The 27329-nt window shown below is 41.8% G+C and overlaps 1 protein-coding gene across 2 annotated transcripts in view; it reads right to left on the bottom strand.

Annotated features, from left to right (window-relative positions):
• Nucleotides 1-295: 295 nt before the first annotated feature.
• Nucleotides 296-27329, bottom strand: part of LOC143934052 (germ cell-specific gene 1-like protein) — a 102380-nt gene continuing 75346 nt past the window's right edge. For both annotated transcript variants that reach the window (XM_077457318.1, XM_077457319.1), the window contains exons 3-6: nucleotides 22841-22888; nucleotides 22204-22356; nucleotides 19389-19500; nucleotides 296-683 (exon numbers count right to left, since the gene is read on the bottom strand). In XM_077457318.1, the coding sequence (XP_077313444.1) occupies nucleotides 353-683; nucleotides 19389-19500; nucleotides 22204-22356; nucleotides 22841-22888 (644 nt within the window). In that variant the 3' untranslated portion in view covers nucleotides 296-352. The remainder of the gene's footprint in view (nucleotides 684-19388; nucleotides 19501-22203; nucleotides 22357-22840; nucleotides 22889-27329) is intronic.

Here is a 27329-nt window from a genome sequence, read left to right as displayed (position 1 = left end):
TTTGCTGGATATGGGGCTGTCTCTTTGGTGGATATGGGGCTCTCTTTTCTGGATATGAGGCTGTCTCTTTGTAGGATATGGGGCTGTCTCTTTGCTGGATATGGGGCTGTCTCTTTGCTGGATATGGGGCTGTAGGTAGTGTAAGTGTGTAGGAGTAGAGACAAGCACGGGTCCAGGGGGTTGAGTTTCTGCACGTGTGTGTGTGTGTGTGTGTATATATATATATATATATATATATATATATATATATATATATATACACACATTAATTTGTGTGTTGTGTGGAAACACACCATTTAAGATATTATTATGCTTTTATTTTATTGTGATTTATAAACATATATATACTCTGTTAGCACTGTTCACCATCGTCTTCTACTTCAATGTTTCTTTCCTCGTCCTTTGTTGCACCAGGCAAATCAGTGATGCTGCCAATATCCACAAAACAAGGACTTCCAAATCCCTTGTGCCAGTTCAGTGGGTCTTCGAGAGTGCCGCTAACAGAGAAGATGTACTTTTCCCAGAGGAACCGCACCATCTCAGAGTCCAGGAATGGGTTGCATTCTCGCACATTTTTCTCGAAGATTCTCCTCCGATACTTGAACTCCAGGATTGTTTTTGTGTAAGTGTTCAGTGTGAGGACAGAAGCTGACATGCACAGAGTGAAGGACAGCCAAGCCAGACTATTAAAAAAAAGAAAACAATTTAAAAATCGAAGCTCCATTTTAATTAGCAGAAATGCTCAAAAACAAAATATTATGCTGAAATCAATAATTAATCCCAATATATGACATGAGAAAGTAGAATGGTTGCAAATAGGGAAAAAAAACTGAATTTCCAGGCTAAATAAATATTGATTAAAAACATGAGCCATGGTATTCTTAGTTAAATCTTAGTAATGCGGTGTATATCTTTTCGATCATAATCATGAAACAACTCATGGACTCTCTGCGGGAGTTCCTGTAGCATAACCAGCCAGTGCTGCTCTCTTCTTGTGCAAGTTAATTGCTCTTGTATCCCCCCCCCCCCCCCCCTGTAGTTTTTGGCAAAATTCTGATTTTATTTGTCAAAATAAATTTTTTTAATCCTTGACTTCATCTCAAACTACTCACCCTGGTCAAGGCTGGATCTAGCTGGTCTGATGTGGGGGGGGGGGGGGGGGCACCACCTTACATCAGAGTCCACAGAATCCCCCCTTACATCAGAGTCCCCCCTTTCATCCTTGTCTCCAAAATCCACCTTCACATCAGTGTCCCCAGAGGGCTACCACCTTACATCATATTCCACAGAAACCCCCCTTACATCAGAGCCCCCCCCCCCTTTCATCCTTGTCTCCAAAATCCACCCTCACATCAGTGCCTCCAGTCCCTGAGCAGATTGTCAGCAGTGGTGTACCTATGGGGGGGGGTGCGGTCCCCCGTGGGTGCCACACTTTGGGGGGTGTCAGGACCACTATCAGAGTCGGGACAAGGCAGTGGTGGGTGCAGGGGGTAACCTGTGCTCTGCTGACTCTCTGTGCTCTTGCGAGTTGGCTCGGCACCTGCTGCTCTGTGCCATTGAGCTTGTATCGAGCTCTTTACTGCCCCCTCTGGCTGCTTTCTGTATATGAGCCCCTCATGTGTGCCACCTGTAATGTATTTTCACAGGTGTTGTGGAAATTAGAAACTACCATCTTGTTTCTAGGCACCATTTTGTATTCCTTTGTGTGTGTAAAGCCATGTGGTATAAGCTGCCATCTTGCTTCTAGGTACCATTCTGTTTTCCTTTTAAGTGAATTCAATCTTTTTAGGTTCAGCCATTTTTGCAGTTTTTACATATTTTTCTGTAAAACGTATGCGTTTTATTTTTTTCATTTTTATTTATTTTTTGTACTGAATTTTGGTTTTAAGTGAAATCTCTACTTTGCACTGAATTTCAATAGATAGTAATGCCCCGTACACACGAGAGGACTTATGTCCGACAGACTTCCAAAGGAGTTCCGCCGGAGTTCCGACGGAGTTCTGACAGACTTTTCGGCCGAACGGACTTGGCCACACACGATCACACTAAACTCTGACGGATTCGAACGTGATGACGTACGACTGGACTCGAATAAGGAAGTTCATAGCCAGTAGCCAATAGCTGCCCTAGCGTCGGTTTTAGTCCGTCGGAGTAGCATACACACGAGCGGAGTTTTCGAAGGGGACCGGGTCCGGCGGAGTTCCGTCGGGAAAATTTGAAGCATGCTTCATTTCTAAAGTCCGTCAGACTTTGGCGAATCAAAAGTCCGTTGCAGCCCACACACGATCGGATAGTCTGACGGACTCGGTCCTTCGGACTTTGGATGTTGAAAAGTCCGCTCGTGTGTACGGGGCATTAGACTAACTTTAACTGAGTTTTTGTACTTTTAGCAGTGTGTGTGTTTTTTTCATCTTTCCTTTTTGGGGGTGTTTTCTCTGAGTTTCTCACAGGGCAATTCATGCCCCTCCCCCATTTGTTTGGGTTTTATCGCTTTAGCGGAGTCTTGTATGGTATAGCTTGCGGTAGAAAAAGGCTTTGCTTTTTAAAACTCGTTTTATATTCACTTTATTGTTTAGAGTTGCTTTTGCGCAGTGAATAGTACATTGTTTGTTCACGCCCAAACTGTTAGTTCATTATTAGTTTGATCTTGTAACTACTGAGACATCGTACAATAGACAACAGAAGGCTATCCCCATTTTATTTTTATTTTTTTTGTGATTATTTAGAGAAGCCACATTGTTCTGTAGTGAAAACAAACGAAAGTGTGCTGTGCAGTTTAGTCTGGTGATGCAGTGTATGTGCGTACAACGGAAAACGCTTGTGTATACATACACTGTGAGGGGTAAAGACCTAATTTGGGGGTGATAATGCCTCGGTTAGGGTTTCTAGTTGGGGAACTAGACCAGATATAGTGGTTGTAGTCCGTCGATCCACCGTAGATGAAAGCACCAGACGGTGCTCTCCTGAATAGGTGCAGGGGTTTCCCTGGACGCAGGGGTAAGACTATAAACCAATTCGAACCACCATGGGCAATTGGAAGTCCATGCAAGGAAAGGAATGTGAGGCTTCCCACAGTCGGATGGCTGCACAGTACATGAAATCTAGCTTTGGGGCAAAGGTCATGAAACCTCTAAAGGAATGGCATAGTTGGCCCAAGGATACCACTTGGGATATCCCTCTAGAGGGGACATTTGATGCCTGGAGGTGGGAGAAACTCATAACTGAGTTTAAACCCAGGCTCTGGGCAGCAAAGACTTTAGCTATAGCTCACCTGTGGCTTCAGAAGTCTATTATGGTAAACCAGCAAGGTATGCAGAAGGCGGTTTCAGTCCGGAAGAACCGCATTATGTACACCTGGCCCGTTGGTATAGCAGTAATTGGTGATCCAATGCTGGAAGCGGAAGAGGCTCTTTCTGGGCTAACTCTGCCAGCTAGGTCCACCAACACTGGATCTGTTGTCGTTTTCTCTGATGCTTCTGCCATCACCAATGTAACCAACCCTACTATACTCTCTCCAGCTACCATTCTTCTCTCTCCCACATCTTCACATAACTGTGTCACCTTTGATGCTAAACCTCAATCTAACCCTCTCTATCAGTCTCCCTTTGCCACATCTGGGGCATTTTCTCCCTGCCGATTGCGGTTGATTATGAAACATTTTCAACTGGTGATCTGCAGATGCTATGTGAGTCTAAGGGAGGAATTGAGACCAAGCTAAGGAACCATGGGGAATGCATAACTGAGCTGAGAGATTTTGATTCAGCTATACCTGCCATCTACCCTTCATTGGTTGGCTTCCAGACAGGGAACGTTGTGGGCAAGGTAGCACACATTAGCCAACCAATGAAGCCACAACCTCCAAGGTATACACCTGGCCCCACTTATGTCCCTTAACCTGGTACTTAGCCAGTCCGCGTGCAACAATACAAGGGTGTTCCCAATACCAACGATGAAATGACTTTAGGGGAGAGGGTGGTATGACATGTCCCTTTTGCTTCCTCAGAAATCAGGACCATACTAGCCGAACTGCCTGAATATAGAACGAATCCCAGAGGGTTTGCGAGAATGTCAAAATCAATTTAGTTACGGCATGAGAGGAACAGATTGTGCCCAGGTTCTGAGGGCGAAAGTAGGATAAGAACTGGCAGGGGTTATAATCTCCCATTGAGGCATTGTCACCCACGAACAAGCCACTTCTGGAGGAAAGGAATTCTGTGTGGCCCTTGCTAGCCAAACTTCCAGAGTTGTAGGGTGCATCTTCTACCACGGAAGTGATGAAACTCAGGAGAGGAATGCCCTTGTTTCTGGCGTCGCCTGAAACAAGCTGCATTGGATGCAGATATGGAGGTTGGTCCAGATGTGCCTACCGACAGAGGTAAGTTATCCGCCATTCACCTTTTACTAACAGCCACATTTTTATAAGTCCCTCCCCTTCATGACATTGTCAAAAAGGTGTGGAGCATGGGTGATCTTAAAATGATGCCCCCCCCCGAAAAAAAATCTGCGGACGCCCATGCACATGCCCATTGTAGGCACTTTTGCCTGTGGACACGGGTCAGCACTGGCACCCTAAACCAATCTGCAGCTATGCAGCCCCGCACACAACAATCTGCTATGCCCATTTTTTTTTGCTTTCAACACATCAGCTTCAGGGATAACACGCTATCTAATATATCCCACCAATTTTCAGGTGCCATTGTAATAAATAATTAATTATAACTGAATAATTATTCACTTCAACTAAAGGTCTCCAAACTTTTGAAACAGAGGGCCAGTTTACTGTCCCTCAGACTTTAGGGGGGCAAGGCTGTGGCCATTAGGAGCAGAAAAGGTCCAGACGTCAGTGGGAATAAACAATGCCCATCTTTGGTGCCAGTGGGAGGAAATGTGGCCCATCATTGGGATCAGTGGGAAGAATTGTGCCCCAACATTGGTGCCATTTTGCCCAGTTGTTGGTGTAATTGGGAGGAATTGTGCCCCATTGCTGGTGTAATTGGGAGGAATTGTGCCCATTCACTGTTCTCAGTGCCCCATTGTTGGTATCAGTGGATGGTGCCCCAAGGGCCTGATAAAAGCAAGCAGAGGGCTGCGTCTGGCCCCTGGGCTGTAGTTTAAATTAAACTGTCTTAAACTCTCAGTGGTCATAACGTCATGGCTGATTGGTGTATATGAATAAAAAACTGTTAAACAGTGCAATTGAAGAAAATAGACCTGTAAGTGAAATAAATGTCTTTAACCACTTGCCGACTGCTGCACGCTGATATACGTCGGCACAATGGCAGCAGTGGGCAAATGGGTGTACCTGTACATCCCCTTTAAGAGGCGAAGATAGCAGGCGTACAGTGTGACCATATAGATATATAGTGAGGGACCCAGGCGCTACCTCTAATAGATATATTGCTAGGTATTTATATCCTAGATGGCTGTGAGACTCTAGGTTAATATTAGCTCCTAGTTGCTAATGAAACTTGCCATATACCAGTGCCAAAGGCCAAACAAGCAAAAGTGGTCACTCAGTATATACAAATGGACCAGAGAATAGGTCCTAATATGTGGTTACTGTAATCTAAAAAAGGGGGGTATCTGTCACTCTCTGTTGCATGTATATACCAGCTTACATGTCTGGGTATACGAGTGAAGCTAGGGAGGTCATATATCCTTTAAACTATAGTACGATGTGTGGCATATATACATCAATATTTGTAATACACTAAAGAAATACCAAATGTGCAAAAAATACAAAAATAAGTTAAATATGTGCAAATATAAGCATGTGCAAAATGATGCAGTAGCCAATAGCTGAGAAAAATGTGCTTCAAATATGACCAATAATGACCACATAAGTATGTGCTAGACCAGTGTAAATAGTACTAAACCAAATAAAAACGACCAGAATGTGCAATAAATATGAAGATATAAAAGGATCAGAAATTGAAAAAATAAGAAATCACAATATGTGAAGGATCAAAAGTGCAATAAATACCACAAGGTGCAAACCAGTGCAAGCAACAATACCCTCAAGAATGCACAAAAATACACAAAAGTAAACATTAATGTGCATAAAAGTCTGTGACTAGCATAAAAGTCCTTGAGAAATAAAGTCTACTGAACAAAAAGTAGTTGACAGAAGGTAGTTGTATGTACTCTGAGTCTTCAAACAGGTGAATCTTTTAAAGTGACTGGTGCTCATACAAATAATTTGGTGACTTCCGTGCTCACTCCCTCACTCCCCACTCACCGGATCCTTATGCCCACAAAGGGCAGTAGTGCGTGTCTGTCTCAAACTGCAGAAGTTGGTCTGCCCAGGGAAAAGAACGTCCACCTTTTCTTCTTCCTCTAATGCACAGAGACTGGAGTAGGGCCGGTGTTAGCAGGTCAGAATGTCCTCAGAGAGATGGAAAAAATCCCATAGTGTAGTAACTCCAGATCACAGAAAACTTGTATCCAAAAATTTAGCTTTATTTATTTGTAGACCGGAGTCCGGTATTAATAAAAAATTATTATAAAAAGACTTTCAAGTCTTGCAAGACCATAGCAAAAAAAGAACGTATCACACAAAGTTATATTTGTTCAGTCCCGTAGTCGGATATAAACTATACCCCAGGAACTAAAAAATAAATAAAAATAAAAATAAAAACAAAAGTTTAAAAATATAAAAAATGTAAATAATTTCGGGCCAAAAGCCACACAAAACCCCAAAGGAGTAATCCAGTGCAGACAACGGGGGTCATCAATAGAATTTACCCATCCACAGGGGCCACCATAAACCTCCTATATAGACACCATAGAAAGGACCACCCTCCGTTGGCACTGTAGGCCAAATCGTCGCTGAAGACGTCCATGACGAAACGCATACGACGTAGCCACGCACACCACGTCACTTCCAGTCTGGCAAGCTGAGTGGAACGCAGCTTTGAGCGCATGCTGAAGACGTCCTGTAGCATCATCACTGAAGACGTCCATGACGAAATGCGTACGACGTAGCCACGCACACCACGTCACTTCCAGTCTGGCGAGCTGAGTGGAACGCAGCTTGGAGAGCACGCTGTCCCCCCGCGCGTTCCCCAGCTCGGTCTTCACATATTGTGATTTTTAATTTTTTCAATTTCTGATCCTTTTATATCTTCATATTTATTGCACATTCTGGTCGTTTTTATTTGGTTTAGTACTATTTACACTGGTCTAGCACATACTTATATGGTCATTATTGGTCATATTTGAGGCACATTTTTCTCAGCTATTGGCTACTGCATCATTTTGCACATGCTTATATTTGCACATATTTAACTTATTTTTGTATTTTTTGCACATTTGGTATTTCTTTAGTGTATTACAAATATTTATGTATATATGCCACACATCGTACTATAGTTTAGAGGATATATGACCTCCCTAGCTTCACTCGTATACCCAGACATGTAAGCTGGTATATACATGCAACAGAGAGTGACAGATACCCCCCTTTTTTAGATTACAGTAACCACATATTAGGACCTATTCTCTGGTCCATTTGTATATACCGAGTGACCACTTTTGCTTGTTTGGCCTTTGGCACTGGTATATGGCAAGTTTCATTAGCAACTAGGAGCTAATATTAACCTGGAGTCTCACAGCCATCTAGGATATAAATACCTAGCAATATATCTATTAGAGGTAGCGCCTGGGTCCCTCAGTATATATCTATATTATACTCGCAGCTCACGGCTTCCTTTCGGGGAGGTGTGAGGTATAGGGACGGCAGCACCTTTTACCTAATCTAGTTTATTACATTTAATACCTTAGCGCGGTTTTGTTCTTTCTTTAAATCTCTCTAGTACAGTGTGATCATGCCCGCGGGACCGGCAGACTTGATGTCCCCGGGCTCCCAGCGATCGTGTCACAGAGCGGCAGAATGGCAATTTTGTTTCACATTTGTCAGTTAAAGCATCGCAGTGCCAAATTGCAAAAAGTGCTCTGGTCAGGAAGGGGGTAAAATCTTCTGGGGCTGGAGAAGTTAAAGCGGCAGTTCAGTCAAAACCTAACCAAAATCTAACGCTACACCTACTCTCAGCCACATTCTAAGACTAACCTATATAGCCCTGTAAAGAAGAAATCACTATACTTACCTATCCAGCCCCACACTGGTTCTGTGTGTGGGAGTGTGCAGAAGAGGCAGCCAACAACAGAAGCCCCATAGTAATTCTATGAGTGACGTCACTTCCCAGGCACTTCCCAGGCATTTCCCAGCCTTTGTCGATTCTCTCCTGCACACAGCATCCGCTGCTGGAGACCGGACCGGACTGGCTTCAGAAAAGGTGTGTATAGTGATTTTTTTCTTTACAGGATTAGATAGATTTATTTAGAACAGTGTTTCTCAACTCCAGTCCTCAAGGTGCCCCAACAGGTCATGTTTTCAGGCTTCCTATTATTTTGCGAAGGTGATTTGATCAGTCTCATTGCCATAGTAATTACCACAACTGTTTCATCTGAGGGAAATCCTAAAAACATGACCTGTTGGGGCGCCTTGAGGACTGTAGTTAAAAAAAAAACAATTTAGAATGTGGTTGAAAGTAGATTTAGCGTTAGATACATTTTGGCTGAGCTTCCACTTTAATTTGTAAAATTGTAACCAAGAAATCTTCATAAAGCGGAAAACAATCCATCAAGTGAAAACTCCTTCTGGTGTTGATCCCGTCACCGAGACAAGTGAAAAACGCACCCACCAAAAGAAGAACTTCCAAACAATGAGTTATATGTGTTTTATGAACGCAGTGATTTGGATCTCCAATACAAGCAGCTGCAGCCATGATCTCCTCCCCACTCCAAGCCAAATACCCTGATAGAGGGATGAGATCATCCATTTCCAATCTGTCTGGGGAATTTAGCTCTCCGTTAAATGAATATGAAAACAAAGGGAGCAATCTCATAATGCAGCATCTTTTATTAAAATCAAAGCTTAAAATAGAAAAAACAATAAAAGCCAGCATTGGAGAACTCACATGTAAGCCGCTGCTCTATGCAAGAGACAGCAGCCTTTGATGTCAATGTGGCAAGCCCTGGCTCTGCAATTTTGTTTATGGGGAGGAATGCTGCTGATTACTCAGGTTTTTGTCAGTCCAACAATTTGCTGATGTCTGTAGGTTTAACCTGAATGATACAAATCAGGTTTAACCTGAATGATACAAATCAGTGGTTATAAAGCCTAAACATTTTTTACCTTAATGCATCCCTTAATGCATTAAATTAAGGTAAAAAATGTTTAGGCATTAGTATCACCCCCTTACCTCCCCTTTTACTTATCTGAGCCCTTATTTGGTCCAGCATTGTGCACGTCTGCAGCTCTTTTCTCCTCTCACTTCCTGGTCTTATTGGCTTTGATGAGGCAGTGGGAGACAAAAACTCCCACCACGGCCAATCGAAGTGACAGGGAAGCGGGTGGTGGGGCAGAGTCCTGCTGTCTGTGTCAATAGATGTAGACAGCAAGATTTGGGAGCGAGTCCGCATGAGTGCCCCCCCCCCCCCCCCCATAAAAAGTGTCTTTCTATGGGGGCACTCAGCAGAGGGGAGGAGCCAGGAGCACCAGCAGAGGACCCTAGAAGATGAGGTTCAGGGCCGCTCTGCGCAATACCTATTGCACGGAGCAGGTAATTTTAAACCTGTTTGCTATTTAAACAAATTAATGAATGAATACAATGTTTCCTCTCAATGGCTGGGTTGGATAGTGTGACATCATCAGCCTACCACTCTGACCCAATCAGAGAAAGCTTTGTTTTCATACATAGAATACAAAGCTGGCTCTAAACACTGTATGTACTGCATTTCACAAATGGAACAATTTGTTCCATTTGTGAAATGCAGTACATATAGTGCTTAGAGCCAATGCAGCTATTAGTGAAGAAAATATTTACTTTGGACCAGCCTGGTCCAAAAAAAACAAACAAATTAAAGTGAAAGAAAACAAAGAAATCAGCTTTAAAGTTGATCTTCATGTTTCCTGTGACTTTAAATAGATTGTTCAAACCAAGCTGGTCCAAACAAACTATTTTCTTCACTAATTGCTGCATTGGCTCTAAGCACTGTATGTACTGCATGTAGCTTCAGCTACATACAATACACAGTGCTGGGTTCCAGCTGTGAATAGAGATTTCGAACAATATTGAGTTGGTCTGAGTGGCACTCAGCCATTCATAGGCAGCTTTGTATTCTGTGAATGAATACAACGTTTCCTCTGATATGCTGAGACAGAGAGGTGGGCAGATGACGTAATGACTGGGGTTGCTCCAATACCACTTTTTTAAGACAGAATACAAGTACCGATATTTTTTTCAAGTACTCGCTGATACCGATTACCGATATTTGTTATTAATGTCATGTGACAGTTTTCACGGCACAATTTAAATGGTCATTGCTGACATCATTCTCTGTGCAGCACAGATTAAATCTATTGTTGACCGTCATTGGAGTGTGTTAAGAAATGATCACATATTAGCTACACTATTACCAGAAAGAGCAAAGGTAATTTATAGTGGAGCTCCCTCCTTGAGGAGTAAAATCACTCCCAATGTTATTAACCCACCTGATTGAACATCTTTCTTTCACAACCTAATTGTGTATTACCCATGCAAGAAATGTACAGTTTGTCAGTTCAATACATGCGGAAGACATACGACTAAACAGTTTACATCTACCATCACTAAACGCACATACCCTATTAAGCATTTTTGTATGTGTGCCCCCACTAATTATTGTATATCTGTTGACTTGCCCCTGTGGTAAACAGTATGTTGGTTCATTTGCCACCAGGGTCACTGAACATATTACCAAGATAAAAAATGGAAGTATCAAACATACTGTTCCTCGACATTATCGTAAATTTCACAACCAAAACCCTAAAGGCACAGAGTTTCTTGTTATTGATATATTCATTTCACCCCAGAGGGGGGTTGCCACTCAGGGTTGCCAACCGCCAGTAAATTTACTGACAGTTTGTAAAAATCACAGATTTTTTACAATTGCCAGTAAATATCAGGTGCTGATAATTTCATGCTGTGTTGAATTTGGAAGTGTAAATCAAGCAAATTACTTTGTTTTAGGTATTGTCAGTGTTTCCATATCATGTTTGTACTGTTAAAATATTCACTGTGCTAGTTTTCAATAGGAGTTCTGTAATGTTTCAGGTTGTCAATAAAAAATGTGCTCCGTCAGTAAAATTTCCATGTTTTGTCAGTAAAAAATACTGCAGGAGGTTGGGAACCCTGGTACCACTACTAGGGGTGTGTCTAGACTTGAAACGTATTGAATTTATGAGTTACACTACCCACTCGGAATGATTGTGGAGTAGGATATTAATGCTTTTATCAATAGAGCATAATGTCAATATTCCATATATTAACATGTGATCATCATTCATTTTTCTTTATCGTACATCATGGGACACAGAGCCTTAAGTAATTACTTAATGGGTTATAGGCCACCTTCAGGTGATGGACACTGGTATACCCAATCCAGGAAGTTCCCTTCCTATATAACCCCTCCTCCTTCCAGGAGCACATCAGTTTTTTTGCCAGTGTCTAAGGTGTTGGTCACGAGTGAAGATGTGCTCTGAGGAGCTCCAGGAGGGATCCATGCTGGATTTAAATAGCCTCCATAGACCAGATCCATCCAAAGTGCCACTGAGGTCAACATGGAGGGTACATGGGGCCTCGTATCCGAAGCACAAGGTTTTGCCTGTAACGCCTCTCTTTGTAGGGCTGGACCCCAGGATCCAGGGCTTAGGTCTTGCTACATTACCTAAAGCTTTCCTGGTGGAGTGCTTTTACAGGTCCAAGGGAGTGGATCCCCGATATCAAGGGACCCAGTCCTTGAAGGTTTTCTAAACGCAGCCAGGCATGATGGGTGAAGGTTGGATTGTCTGTTAATTCAGCAAAATCCTGTGGCGGGGATAAGGTAAGGGAAGAAACTTAGGAACTAAAAAAGTGCACCTATGCTTTCTTCCATTAGAGAAAAAATGTTGTCATGCCCTAAATCTCCACTAGAGGGAGTCTATGGACATACCTTAATCTGTTGTCTTCACTGTAAAGCTCAGTCAGTCTCTGTGTGGCCGCAGCAGTGCAGGGGGATTTTTTTCAGGTAAAGAAATCTGCCAAATGCTTTCATTCTCCCCCCTGAAGGGACCGGAGGGTTAGGGGAACATCAGTGGTGTACCCCCTTACTTTACCCCCCGCCACGGGGGGTGTGGAAGTGCCGGTGTTACTGTTACTGCTACTACTGTTACTGTTTTTTCTTTGCCTGCTGCTGACAGGGTTCTGCCTCCTCTCCGTCCCCTCATGTTGGCACGAGCGTGGGAACATTTAAAAAAATTAAACGGGGCAGGTTTACGGAGGGGGCGGGGGGCCTAACCGCAGAGGCATGCAACGTCCATGAGGACGTGCGGCAAGAAAAGGTAATAAAAGCACAGCTAGGACAGTCTCTCCTCGGCTGACGAGGATGAAACAAGCAGTCTGTATACAGGGACACAGGAACTGTGGGGCACATGAGGCTTGCAAACTGGCATTCCTGATACAGGAAGGACACTTTTTCCCAGCACTAGGCTGAACTTTATAGCGGCTTTACTTTCATGACTATATTCAGCAATTAAGTGCAATTGTATAGTGCCTGTTTTTGTGCTTAGGACTATGCCTGCCAAAAAAGACACCATAAAGACCAAAAAGGTACTAAAGGTTTCACCCACAGGTGCTAGGATCTCAAGTCGCATTTCCACGATGTCATCCTCGCCTGAATTATCAATGATAGCAAGGCATGGTGAGCCATTGGAACAAGTTGATGGTGCAACTGATTTTTACATCTCAGCCCCTGTATACATGAGTGAAGATGTCCTTTCCTCCACCCTACAGGGTCTGGAAGAAAGTTTTAGTGGCATCCTCCATTCAAATGGATAGGAAGCGTGCTAGATCCCCCTCCCCCACTTCAGCCCCTTTGCAAGGGGAACAGTCGGCACAGGATGAGGTGTTACCCTCAGGTGATCAGGAGGAAAAACAAACCGATGATTCCTCTGTGGAGGAAACAATGGTAGATGAACCTTTTTCAGCCTCACAATCTGAGAAATTGCTGATACAATCTCTTACGGAGATGGTTCGTTCCACTTTCATGCTACCCCTAGCTCAGTTTCTTCCATGGGTTCCTTCAAACCTTCTCTATGTTTGCATGCGTTTCCTGTCTATGCATTACTAGAACAGTTTATTTTTGCTGAATGGGATCACCCGGATAAGCATTTTCTCCCTCCTAAGAGATTTTAAATTCTCTATCCCCTGGAGGAAAAATTCACCAAAAAATGGAAAGTAACAGCAGTTGATGCTGCGATTTCCAGTGTGAATAAAAGCCTAACTTGTCCTATAGACAATGCACAAATTCTTAACGATCCAACAGATAAGAAGTTGGAATCCCTGTTAAAATCCACTTTTTCCCTGGCAGGTGCCATTACTCAGCCTGCAGTCGCTGCAATAGGCGTCTGTCAATCCCTAAAGGACCAATTTAGTCAGGCCCTTAAAGAGGTTCCTGCACAACAAGCCCGGGAATTTGGCGAACTACCAAAAGCATTATGGTTTGCCATAGATGCCATTAAAGATTCTATTCATCAGGCATACCACCTTATGCTTATTCTTGTACATATGAGTAGAATCCTCTGGTTACAAAATTTGTCAGCCGAAGCACCATGTAAAAACCTCCTAACTGGGTTCCCTTTTCATGGGGAGTGGCTATTTGGAGAATATTTGGACAAATATATCCAAACAATTTCTAGTGGGAAAAGTACTCTTTTACCAGTCAAAAGAAAGTATAAACACCCTTCATTTAAACGGGCTCTTTCTCCTGCCCCAGGAGCTTCCGCCTCTAGGCAGTGGTGACGGCCTCCGCCATTAGACTTTAGAGGAAAACCTCAGGGTCAGACTCAGGCTCAAAAGTCTTGGGGTCAGAAACCTGCAAAGCAGAATCCTAAAGCCTCATCATGAAGAAGCAACCCCCCTCACCAAGGTGGGGGGAAGACTTCTGCAGTTTTCAGAAGTCTGGCAAGAGGAAATTCAGGACAGATGGGTCATCTCCACAGTAACGCTGGGGTACAATATGGAATTTTCGGGACTTTCCACCGTCTCGTTTCCTGAGGTAAATCTCTCCCAAAGATACAGAGAGAAGCCAATCTCTGTTTCAGGCACTAGACCGATTAATATCTCAAGGGGTGATCATACAGATCCCCACAAAAGAGCAAGGTTTGGGGTTTTAGTCAAATCTTTTTATGGTACCAAAACCAAATGGAGATGTCAGACCCATTCTAGATCTAAAAAATCTAAATCAGTTCCTGAAGAGCCGCTCCTTTCGCATGGAGACGATCAGGCCAGTAGGAGGAGAACTTCTAGGAGGAGAACTTCTGGCATCTATCAAGGATGCATATCTGCATGTTCCTATATTTCCCGCTCACCAAAAGTTTCTGCGGTTCGAGTTAGAACAGCAGAATTTCCAGTTTGTAGCCCTGCCCTTCGGGCTAGCCACAGCACCTCGGGTGTTCACAAAAGTGCTTGCCCCACCTCTAGCCAGGTTAAGGGCACAGGGCATAATAGTCGTAGTGTACTTAAACAATCCATTGTTAATAGGCCAGTCGGTGGCTTGTTTGGAGCAAAGCATATGCATTACAACCAGTTACCTGGAAAGTTTGGGTTGGATTCTAAATCTAGAGAAATCTTCCTTAATACCGCTAAAAAGGCTGGAGTACTTGAGTCTGATCATAGACACAGCCCAGGAAAAGGTGTTCTTGCCTCAGGCAAAGATCAACTCCATAAGAGAGCTGGTGCGGATGGTCAGGTCAAAAGGCGATCCCTCAATTCGTCTTTGCATGAGGTTTCTAGGAACCATGGTGGCTTCATACGAAGCAGTTTTCTCTGCCCAGTTCCATTCAAGACTGTTGCAAAACAGTATGCTGTCTGCTTGGAACAAAACAATTCAAACTTTAGACTTGCCAATGCGGCTGTCCCCAAGGGTGTCCCAAAGCCTCAGTTGGTGGTTACTAACTCAGAATCTGCTAAAAATAAAATTCTTCAGACCAGTTATCTGGAAAGTGGTAACGACAGATGCCAGCCTTTAAGGCTGGGGAGCAGTGGTAGAAAAGACAACTGTACAGGGACAGTGGTCAAGAGCCGAAAAAACCTTGCCCATCAATATCCTAGAGATTCGGGCAATGCATCTAGCTCTAAAGGCCTGGACTTTCAGGTTATGGGATTGTCCTGTCAGGATCCAATCCGACAATGCCACAGCTGTGGCCTATATCAATCACCAAGGGGGCACCAAGAGTCTCTCAGTGCAAAGAGAGGTGAACCATATTCTAACTTGGGCAGAAAGGAATGTTCCATGCCTATCTGCAGTCTTCATTCTGAGAGTAGAGAATTGGCAGGTGGACTACTTGAGTCACCAGCAGTTATTCCCAGGGGGATGGTCTCTTAACCCTGACATATTTCGGGCTGTTTGCCAAAGGTGGAGACTCCGGACATAGATCTTTTAGTGTCCAGGTTCAACATCAAGTTAGTCAACTTTGTGGCCAGAACAAGGGATCCACTCGCATGCGGAACGGATGATCTATGCATTCCCCCCCTATTCAGTTTCTGCCTCGACTTCTTTGCAGGATCAAGCTGGAAGGAAAGCTGGTAATTCTGGTAGCACCAGCATGGCCCGATGCAGAAATCGTAATGATGGCAGTGGAGGGTACATGGTCCCTCCCACTACGGCCAGATCTGCTCTCACAGGGTCCAATATTCCATCCTACCTTACAGTCTCTAAATTTAATGGCTTGGCTATTGAAACCCACATTTTGTAGAAACGTGGGCTTTCCGAGTCAGTTATCTCTACCCTGATTAATGCAAGGAAGCCAGCTTCCAGAACTACATATTATAGGGTCTGGAGGGCTTATGTTTCCTGGTGTGAATCCAAGTGTTGGCACCCTTGAAGATATATCATAGGCAGAATTCTTGTCTTTCTACAATTAGGGGTAGAAATTAAATTGGCCTTGAGTACGTTTAAAGGCCAAGTCTCAGCTTTATCGGTCTTATTTCAAAGACCACTTGCTACACATTCTTTAGCCCAGGGTTTTATGCATGGGGTAATGTGGCTTAATCCGCCAGTCAAACCTGCCTTGAACCCTTTGGACTTGAACTTAGTTTTGCCTGTGTTACAAAAACAGCCATTTGAACTGATACAACATATTCCCTTAGTCCTTCTGACAAGGAAGTTGATATTTTTGGTTGTTATATCCTCAGCAAGGAGGGTTTTGGAATTGGCTGCTCTTTCTTGTAAAGAGCCATATTTGATTATTCATGAGGACAGGGTGGTGTTATGCCCTCGTCCAGACTTTTTGCCAAAAGTGGTTTCAGGTTTTCACCTGAACCAAGATATTGTCCTGCTATCATTTTTTCCAAAACCATGTTCAATGGAAAAAAAGTCACTACATTGTCTTGATGAGGTGAAAGCAGTGAAAATCTATTTAAAGGCAACTGCTCAGATTCGTAAGACTGATGTCTTATTTATTCTGCCAGAGGGTCCTACGAAAGAAGCCACTGCTGCTAAGTGGATTTGGCAAGTTATAATTCAAACATACAATTTAAGGGGTAAGATTCCCCCTTTTCAAGTTAAGGCGCACTCTACCAGCGGTTAGTGCTTCTTGGGCAGTGCGTCATCAGGCCCCCATGGCTCAGATCTGTAAGGCCGCAACTTGGTCTTCAGTGCATACATTCACTAAATTTTATCAGGTGGATGTATGGAGGTATGAGGATATAGCCTTCGGGCGCAGTGTGCTGCAGGCAGCAGTATAGGTCCTCAAGTCTGGGGGCACCCTCCGGGTTGTGTCTCCCTCCCCTCAAGTAGCATTGCTATGGGACGTCCCATTAAGTAATTACTTAAGGCTCTGTGTCCCTTTTTTGGGATTCAAGTATATTGCTTTGCTACAAAAACTGATGTGCTCCTGGAAGGAGGAGGAGTTATATAGGGAGTGAACTTCCTGGATTGGGTATACCAGTGTCCATTGTGCCTATAACCCATTAAGTAATTACTTAAGGCTCTGTGTCCCATGATGTACTCCCCGAAAAGGATTTTACAGGTAAGCTGTTATAAAAATTCTATTATTTTTATTTTATTATTTATTTTTATTTATTTTATTTTTACATTTTTTTTCACTTTTATTTTTATATTTATTTTTATTTAAATATTTTGGTATTTACTATTATTCTTGTTGGAAGTACCTATATTAATCTAGTTATAGATACATTTTTAACGGTGTGATCTGATTGTTATGTACATTAGTTCAGTAATATAGATAATGTACACTTTTGTTTTAAATATGTAATTGTAATTGTCATTTTGGGTTAGTTATGTTGGCCATTTATATGTACGGCTTGTTTGGTTCCAACTTGAATTGACACCTTATATTGTTGATCAGTTGGAATTATATTCCGATCTGACCATTAAGATCTATTTCCTGCATTATTTGTTATAGAAGTGTAACTGAGATGTTGTCGCACATGTACGACGTATTTTCGTCATTGTGCTCATCACGTGACTTCCGGCCATGTGATACGTGTCATCAACACTATCCTAAAGTGAGGCTTGACACACACTTACTTCCGGGTCCGCCGACGGGGAAGTGACGTCGGAAATTTACATCTCAGAGTGAGGCTTGGTTCCTCATGTCCTCCTGGTTGCATACACAGGAAACTGTATCTGATGCTGGAAGTTGTGCGGGCCACAGTGAGGTGTGGCCCACACTCGTTTTTTTTACCAAGTATACCACTAGCTTTTCAGTATTTTAATAGTTCCTTTGATTTTTGGGGGCATATTATATTCTAATTTAATTGACCTAGCCCTGACATAACCTCTATTTAGGGCACATTAACTAAGCAATTTTAGTTCAGACCGGAAATGGCACAAATCCATACCGGAACTTCCGGTCATCAATTATTCCAATTTGGGGCCACAAAGCCTATTTAAGCGTGCAGTTGTTGGCAGTCACTCACACCCCAGATGATGTCTATTTAGACAAAAAGCGTTGGTTCAAGTTCTGCCAACATCATCGCGCCCTTCCATGTCTTCTTATGAGCTTTTTATGTACTTCTGAAACGTGAGTGTTCCTGTTACCCTCTTTTTTATTAAATTAATTTGAAACAACATCACACTATGTGGAAACTTTCTTTGATTTTTGGTTTCATTGTGTGAGCAAGAGGATATCCTCTTTGCCTCCTTCCCTTTATTTGAACCTCATCCGCATGTCCATTTTGATCCTGCCACTGACCAGTACTGTTTAAAGTCTGAAGTTGTGATTGAGGCAATCTGGATCCTTGATGGTTTTCCATTATATACGTTGTTCATCACCATAAGCCTGGTTGACTTAAGTGGTATAATCCCCTTTAAGTCTACTGCTTCCGGTAAGCCATCATACAATTGGTGGTGGTTCTTCTTAAGCCCCGTACACACGAGCGGACTTTTCAACATCCAAAGTCCGACGGACTGATTCCGTCAGACTATTCGATCGTGTGTGGGCTGCAACGGACTTTTGACTCGCCAAAGTCTGAAGGACTTTAGAATATGGAACATGCTTCAAATTTTTCCGAAGGAACTCCGCCGGACACGGTCCCTTCGAAAAATTTGCTCGTGTGTATGCTATTCCGACGGACTAAAACCGACGCTAGGGCAGCTATTGGCTACTGGCTATGAACTTCCTTATTCGAATCCAGTCGTACGTCATCACGTTCGAATCCGTCGGAGTTTAGTGTGATTGTGTGTGGCCAAGTCCGCTCAGCCGAAAAGTCCGTCAGAACTCTGTCGGAACTCCGACAGAACTCTGACAGAACTCCGGCAGAACTCCTTCGGAAGTCTGTCGGACATAAGTCCTCTCGTGTGTAGGGGGCTTTACAAGACTATCTTTACATTATGTTTCCATTTGAAGTCATCTGTTCCATTGATGGTTCTGAGATGTTAGCCTACTGACAACGTTCATTGATGCTAGGACTTTTTTGATTCAATTCCTTTTTTTTACTGTCACTTAACATTTTCACTTGGTGGACATTATTCACATGCTTATATTTATTTTGTGGTATATTTGGTTACATTTAATACTGTCACTTCTCAATAGTATGTATAAGCGCTGCATTTTTTCTTTTTAAGCAAAAGGATCATGTTTTTTAAGTACACAAGGCTGTATGAGACCTCATCAAAAAGAAATATCAGGATCTTAAGAGAAAGACTTTTTTCTAAGATACTGAAGATTAGATTCACTTTGACGATATAGTCTTTGTTTGCAATTTTATATTCACTCCATATATAAATGACACACAGAGATGCTCATAACTAGAAGCTTTAACGGCAACATTATTTTTACTTACCCAAAAGACCAGCCATAATACCATGTCTGGGGTCTCCAGTCCTTGGGACCAAGATTTACAGTCACCTGGAACACAGTCATGTACATCATATGGGCGACCATGCCAAGAAGACCTAATAAACAGAGGTAATTTACCATTATTTTTTGCAGGTATAAATTATGAAAGACAATAATCAGCATAGTAAATGTAAGACAATTTTACAGAGTATCAGATGACACTTAAATAAAATCTCCCCTAATGGCTTTGAGCTGTTGAGTAGGATGTGAAATCGTAAAATAAAGCCTTGTGATGTCCTGCCTGTGTATAATCCTTGTGGCATCTGCTCCAGGATCCATTCCTGCTTCAGTTACCTCTGTCTGTAATACATTTTGGACAAAATAAGACTTTCTAAATGCTTGATGCAGAACACAAGGTGCTGCAAGGTAGGACCTATGGTTAAATCAGAAAAACTGAAGCATGAGGTTGAGTAATTTCACCACAGGTTCAATTTGTGGACAACTATAAAACAAAGCAAACGCTGAGGAATTCAGTATTCCAGAGACAGTATTCTTGTCTCCCCACCTTACACCTACACATCCCTAACATAAATGCAAGCAGTGTGGATCTTCTGTTCTATCTTGGTTTCTTTGTTAATATACTGAAAAATGTATGTACTGAAAAATCACAAATATATAATAAGTTTGGCATGGAATGTACATGTTAATCCATAACATAACAGTTACAATACCAATGCCACACCTCATTCCTATATAGCACACAGTGTACATCCAAACCCTTTTATGCCTTTCTTTCCTTTAATATTATGAATAGTGGCACCATATTAGATTATGCTAACTTGATCTGGCCAAATAATTAGGAACACATATACATAACTTCAAACAAAACTTAAAAAAACAGAGGAGGAAAGGGGGCCCTGCTATGCAGATAGTTGTCGATCAAGGGGACTAATATGAGTCCAAAAAGGGGTAAATAAGTAGAAATCTAAGTTACACAAGACAATAATTGCTAAGGGACATTAAACTGCTCTAATTTTTGCATACATACATTTTTACTGTAAAAAAGGGTGTAGGGGTGGAGAGCGATATTAAGCAAAGGGCAGGCTGGCTATTGTCAAAGGTGGAACACCCAAATATTCCTTTTGTTTCTAAAAAAAACAAAAAAAAAAACAGACAGACTCTTTCAATTAAATGGCCATAAAAAGAAGATGAAATTCTTTAGGAAAATTTCATCAGTTTCGATAATTTGTGAACACCCAAAAGTGATACTTTAGTTAGGTCACACCTATTTTTTTTTGTTTTGGATACTCCAAAGCTCTCCTACGATAACACCCAACTCAGTATATGACTATTGGGAAGTTTTAGGCATTCCTGTACACCTTTGCGTGTTAACCCTGTGTTGTATTCTTTATAATATCAAATAAAAAAAATCTAAAGGGATAGGGACCTCTTCTTGTAATGGCCACAGCAGGGGTGCTAATCCAGAAATTAAGCACATATATCCAAACAAGCATGGAAAGTTATAAGAAATTTCAAGGTGTTTTTTCCTTATCAGCATTTACCAAAAACTGAAATATCAGTTTGAGGTACACTGACTCTTTTACCTAAACCAAATATTCAACTGTCCAACACCTGCAATACACTAAATCTAATGTCAGAAAAAAATGAAATTGGTCACCCAAACTATTGCTAGTATTAAATTGGTGACCTAATTTTGAGCTTTTGGTCCATCACCCTACTTCAATATATTGAAAACGGTATCTGTAGGTGCTTTCAAATTTACTGAGGTATTTTGCAGATACATACCCCAGTGTGTGTTTGTAGAGTATGAACATAATATGTCATTTTTTGTGGGATTGGCCACTGTGATTCAGAACCATAGGCTTTGTCTGTAAAGGTCATAAATTGATGGATTTCCAGTATACACAGCAGAAGAGGCAGCGTTATCACATCAAGAAAGGCTGGAGGGTTTGGATTTGAGTTTTAAAAGACAACAACATCAAAACCCTATATTTGAGTTTTACCATGTTTTCTTCTTAGCGAGACCCCCCCACCCCCCAAAACTTCAGGTCCCAGCAACTATTGTGGTCATTACAAAGCTAAAAATATAGTTCCACACTACAGGTGTATTGTCCAGAACAAAGAATAAAAAGATACATGGAAAAACACTTTCAATACAGGCTTGTGGGAGGGTAGAGGCAAACAAATTTGACAGGGTATAAGAAAGTCCACGTGATGTAATCTGACAGGTTCCATCAAAAACTGAACAATACACTCAAGGTGGAGCTGAATATATTTTTGTTTGCTGTAAATTACATTTTGTATCATGTCCACCCATGGACGTGACAGGCGAACATTGACGCACATTGTGCTGAGGCAGCCAATTCATCTTGAATAAGCCCTTATCATGCTACAGCATCAGGAAAAAAATGTACCTGCATTACTTTCTGGCATATGTGCCACAGCGAGAGCTAGAGTTAGAAGCTGATTGGTTGCTATGCATGGCAGCTCCAGATTCTGTCTGTCCCAGTTTTGATAAATATCCCACAATGTATCTACATTTGAGCGTTGTGGTGTGTTTTAGAGAAAGTGTCTTTGCTATTACTATGTACTGTATGTATATTGGGTATCATTCACAATACATGTCATTAACAATAATGGATATTACATTCATATTTCATGGGAAGTCAGGAGGAGATACTAGGGAAAGAGGATCACAAAGAAACTAAAATAAAAAATGTATGATCATTTCAAAAGTATAGTAAAAGTATAATGACATGTCATCACAAAGTATTTTTCTGCTACTAATGACATCTTACCAGACAGCACTGTAATGACAGCAGCAAATGCATTAATCTTGAGGCCATCTATGAAATTACTGGAGGTGAAGAGTTCTAAGCACATAAGTAGAAAGCCAAGGCTTAACAGGATAATGTAGAGAAACTCTGAAATCACCGACAACCACAGGACACCTGCATCAGAAGAAAAGGATGAATCATTTCTAAATACTCTGGAGAAGCCTGCAGTCTTACCTCATCTGCCACTATCAATATGCATGAAAGGGACCCAACACATCCAAGTCTGTTTTGAAGTGATTTTTTGTTCTTCATTTGCAGCTGCTCAGTCTAAGGGCTTTGTCACACTGGGGACTCTCTGCTACGTTCATGTGTTACTGAGCATTGCCTCCACTCCCCTGCCAGTGAGCGTGGAAATTGTAACAAGCAGACGCTAACTGGGTTTTGTATATGGATTGCATGGATCGACAGCATAGTGGCCTGAACAATGTCTAGTCTATTGGGGATCCTTGTGATCCCCCCAAATTAGTCATGGCGAGAAGCTAGATTGTAGAGTCATGTCGAAATTACTTATTTATTACCAATTTATCATAGATATGTATTTCCAGTAAGTCCCAAAGCACTGTTTGCATGATTGCATCCTTCCAGAAGTATTGAGTACCTTTTTCCGACTCTGGTGATAATTCGATGAAGCTACGGCATGACTCCTCTAAAAGTAAAATACAAAACAGAGTGAACACAAAATATATAACATGTAATGATGCATTTAGAAAAAATTTAAAAATAAAAACATTGTAATTTTTTTCTAGCAAAATAGGCATCACCTTTTTATCCTTTCACTTCCTGTACCTTTCTGTCCACATGCACTCCATCACTGGCTGCATTGCATGTCTCAGGGTGGGTTTCCTGGTGTTGACAATGGTACCCAATGTCTGCGTAATGTGTATTCAAAAGGTCACTTGTAACCATCAGATGCCCATGTGACAGGGTGGCAATGCAGGAGAATAATTGGTATACAGAATGCTGGGTCTATACAGTATATTTTAAATGGGTTGATTGTAAAACCGTTGTGTTTGTTTTTTTTTCTTAAAAGAACAAACATGTTATATTTACCTGCTCTGTGCAATTGTTTTGCACAGAGCAGCCCCAATTCTCCTATTCTGGGGTCCCCTGCTGGCGCTCCTGGCTCCACAGACCCCACAGACTGCCCCCGTAGCAAGCTGCTTGCTCCTGAGTCCTGCTCTGGGTGTCCATAGAACTCCCTCATCACTGGCTCTGATTGACAGCGGTGAGAGCCCTTGCTTGGCCTTGTATCTGAGCCAATGAGGAGTGAGAGAGCTGAGAGGGCTGAGAGAGCCTCGGCTTTTATACACATCATTGAATCCAAATCAGGTTTATTTGCTATCTGTTACCCCAGTTGGAATATTTCACCTCACTTCCTGTCATTGGGACAGGAAGCAATGAACTTACAAAAAAACCTACAGAAGTTCTATTCCTTTTCCAATTTATTAAAAAAACAATTCTGCAGTCTATGTAATTTAAGAGTTTATGTCCAGCAATAGATTTGCTGACCGTTTTCTTTTTTTTCAAATGTTTCATATGCTGCTCCAGACAAGATCAGGCTCCACATTCCATGTTCACATCTCAGGCACTGGTTCGGCTCATCTCCACTGAAGTAATCAAGTGTATAAGCAATGCAGTGTATTGCCAGCTTAAGGAGGGAAATTTATGCTAACATGAGAGAGAGTCAGAAAAGGAAAATGACAATAAGTACTAGACAACAATTTTCCACATTTCTGGCTTATCTCATGTCAGCATACTTAAAGTGGATGTAAACCCATTCTCATCCTTTCTAAACTACTGCCACTGTGGTTATCTATAAGGATATACATGACTCCTGCATGTATCCTTACCTGTCAAATGTCTCCCCTCTGACTGTTATAAGACCTAAAAAACTGCAGATTCTGTGGGTGGGTCTGTTGTCGGGAGCTCAGTGGGTGGAGTCGTGATGTCATTAGACTCCCTGCCCACCTCTACACTCCCCTTGTCAACATGAATTTTCTCCTGTGTATTTCTTACACTGAACTTTTGCTATGATCACTAACATCCAGTCAAAACCCAGAAACGTCACCACATGACTTCAGCATGCCCAATCATGCTGAGGTGTGGAGCAGCCAATCCTGGAGAAGAAATGAGGAGGGGATGAGAATTACACATAATGCCTCTATAAGGCTCATGCATGAGATATGTAAATCACCTGTAACTCAAAGCAGGGGGGAAGAACTGACTGGTATCTCTCTGTCAGTTTTTATGTCACTGAAGAAAGATAAGAGGATTGCTCAGAGCTGGATTAACTTTTTGTGGCAAGACAGGGCACGGATGAAATGAAATACTATACTGTACAAGTTACAAGACTAAATTTTAAAAAATAATTTTGGATTTACAACCACTTTAAGGGAAACATTCCAATGATGCCAAAGGTTTGATTCTGAGGCAAAGGCACAGAGAGAACAGAAGAACCAAAGGACTGAAACAGGTTTACTACCCCATCTACCGTGAAATGCCAAATAAAGGTGTTGGGTGCACCTCAACTAGCTGCCCTGCATACCATGTTTGCCGAAATCTTGGCATAGAAGACCTAAAATGTTCTCTTTGTACAAGCCAAGATGGTTTCTTAAGGTTGAACATAGTTTTTATTATCACAAGATCAGTGCAAACAAGGAGTACAAAATGGCAGTACATTTCCAAAGATACACAAACAGCGAGGTATAAGTGTAAAAGCATAAAAAGATGGTTTCTTAAGATGGTAGATGGCCTGAGGGTGCATTTGCCAGCTAAATCCAATATAAGTTTGTTCTGGGTGAGGCTGCCTCTCTTTTTTGGCCTCTATACTGGATGAAGTGTCTGTCCAACTTCCTGGAATCCCTTCTCCTTGCCAATTACACTGATATCAGTTGGACCAAATCCATTGTTGTCAAAGGCAGTTCTACTGAAGAAATGGGTAAAAAAGCTGCACTACAGCAACAGCCACCAAGCCAAACATTTAGAGAAAGCACTACACTGCTTTCTTCTCAATAGTATTTCTCATTAAGTGGATTTACCACCAACAAGGGAGCCTACAGGACACTGTAAACCTGGATGGAATGGTAGGGTTCCTTCTGGAAGTTTTTCTTTAACAAGGTATCTATAAGCGATGTCCAAAGTGATGTCCGTAAAAAAAGAGGGGAAATTTATACTTGAGCAGACCTACGCTGAGCCAGGAAGGGTTTTTTTTTAATAAACCTGTTTTGACCTCTGCAAATGCTAGTTGCCTGGCTGTGATGGCGACTCCAATGTTTTCTGAGTCTTTGAGTTGGAAAAATATGCAGCTTAGATGCTCTGACCTAATCTGCTGTACTCTCTTTCCAGGCTTAATTTGTGATCATACTGAATCCTGGGCTAAATAAATCAAAAATTTCCCTTTCCTTTCCATTATATCATCTGCTCTGGGAGTCTCTAGTAGCCTTATTTTGGACATATCATTATTCAGACATGAACTGTGTGGATATAATTCATTTTTAAATTTTTAGGTTTTACATAAAATTTGACAAACTAATCCACATTTGACTAAAGGTTTGACTGGGACCATCAAAGAGTCCTGGATTAGATACACGGGAGCCCTGATCATATTTTCACCATAGCCGTATTTAGTAATGCCTCTGGTTATGGATAGCTCATTGATATACTTCACACCATGTTAAGGAGAGAATCTCACAGCTGGCAAATATCATAAGAGGTATGTGTGACATTAGCAATGCAATGCAAAGTAGTGTTCAGACTTTAATATTTAGGTGAATCATAAAAATCCACACTTTACATCCATAGGATATATGTCAGCATTAAGAAATAACATACATTTTTGCATACCATGAACACAAATTACTGCCCCCCAATCTCCCAGGAAGGGCAGCCTGGATCACATTATATCTGCCTACCTATCATTACAGACTGCAGAGTCTATTATTTTTGGTCAGATAGCTCAGCCAGGAACAGAGGAAGCAATGCTTGCATTCTTATTAATAAATCACAGTTTTCCTATTTATATAGATACAGTATTTGCAAATAAGAAAGAACTATAGGCAAATAAAAATAATATTTAGAACCAGTTTTTTAAAACTAATCATAGTTCATATTCTATAGCAAACATCAGTCCCTGTGGAACGTCACTCTCTCAATCAACTTTAACTATTTTAATTGTTATGTTGCTAGCATTAGTAAATCATACTTACTTGTAGGAAAGTATATCGTATTCACTTGTTTTAACCATTTTTTAACCATTTCTTTAGTTACTTCCTGGTTTCCATGCCTAGGCAAATTATGTCATACATCTCAGGAGACTACAGGAGAGGAAGAGAGGCTTTTTCAACTAAGCTCATCATCCTGCCGTCATGCCTCAGCTACGTACAGGTGGATTCCAGTAAGTAAATGCTACATGAATCATTTGCCCTTACTCTTTTATTGGTAAAACGAGATGGACTTGTGTCTTTTTTTTTTTAACCTGACTAACTCTGTAACTCAAGATTGCCGCAGCCAAAAATGCTAGGGGGGTGTTTGCCAAAGAGATTTCTCAACAAAATAAAACATGGATGGATGGGGGAGATGTTTTGAATATTAAAAATGAATTAAATAGCATTTTTGGTTTGTGGTGCTCAGATGCAGTGTAGTTCCACCTTAAGGCTGGGTTCACACTATGTGCTGCCACAGGGAACAGCAGGGGGTCCGGTGCGTCCCCTTTTATCATTTTGGGTCCGAATTTTTGCCTGAATTTGGACCTGAAATGGAGCCAAAGACGCACAGGACCCTTCTGCTGTGCGCTCCGCGGCCGTCCCAGAGATGTGAGAGCCTATTGAGAGCCATTCACACGCCATTCCTGTCATGCGAACTGGATGCGGGGAAACTCCACATCCAGTTCGCATAAGTGTGAACCCAGCCTTACAGGGTAATAAATACATGCTGATTCTGCCAGTAAGAGGTCCTTCCTCCGTCAGCGTGACATTACCAATTCCTCTGCAGTGAATTCAATGCAATGCAATGTTGTCACCCTGTGCAGAAAATGTAACCAGGATGTGTTGTTATGTATATTGAAGAGGTTGTAAACTCTAAAAAAACTA

Source organism: Lithobates pipiens, unplaced genomic scaffold (genome assembly GCF_037356315.1).
Source record: "Lithobates pipiens isolate NorthernLeopardFrog02 unplaced genomic scaffold, aLitPip1_a1.2 Scaffold_27, whole genome shotgun sequence".
In the NCBI taxonomy this organism is placed as follows: domain Eukaryota; kingdom Metazoa; phylum Chordata; class Amphibia; order Anura; family Ranidae; genus Lithobates; species Lithobates pipiens.
This window is presented reverse-complemented; position numbering and strand designations above follow the sequence as displayed.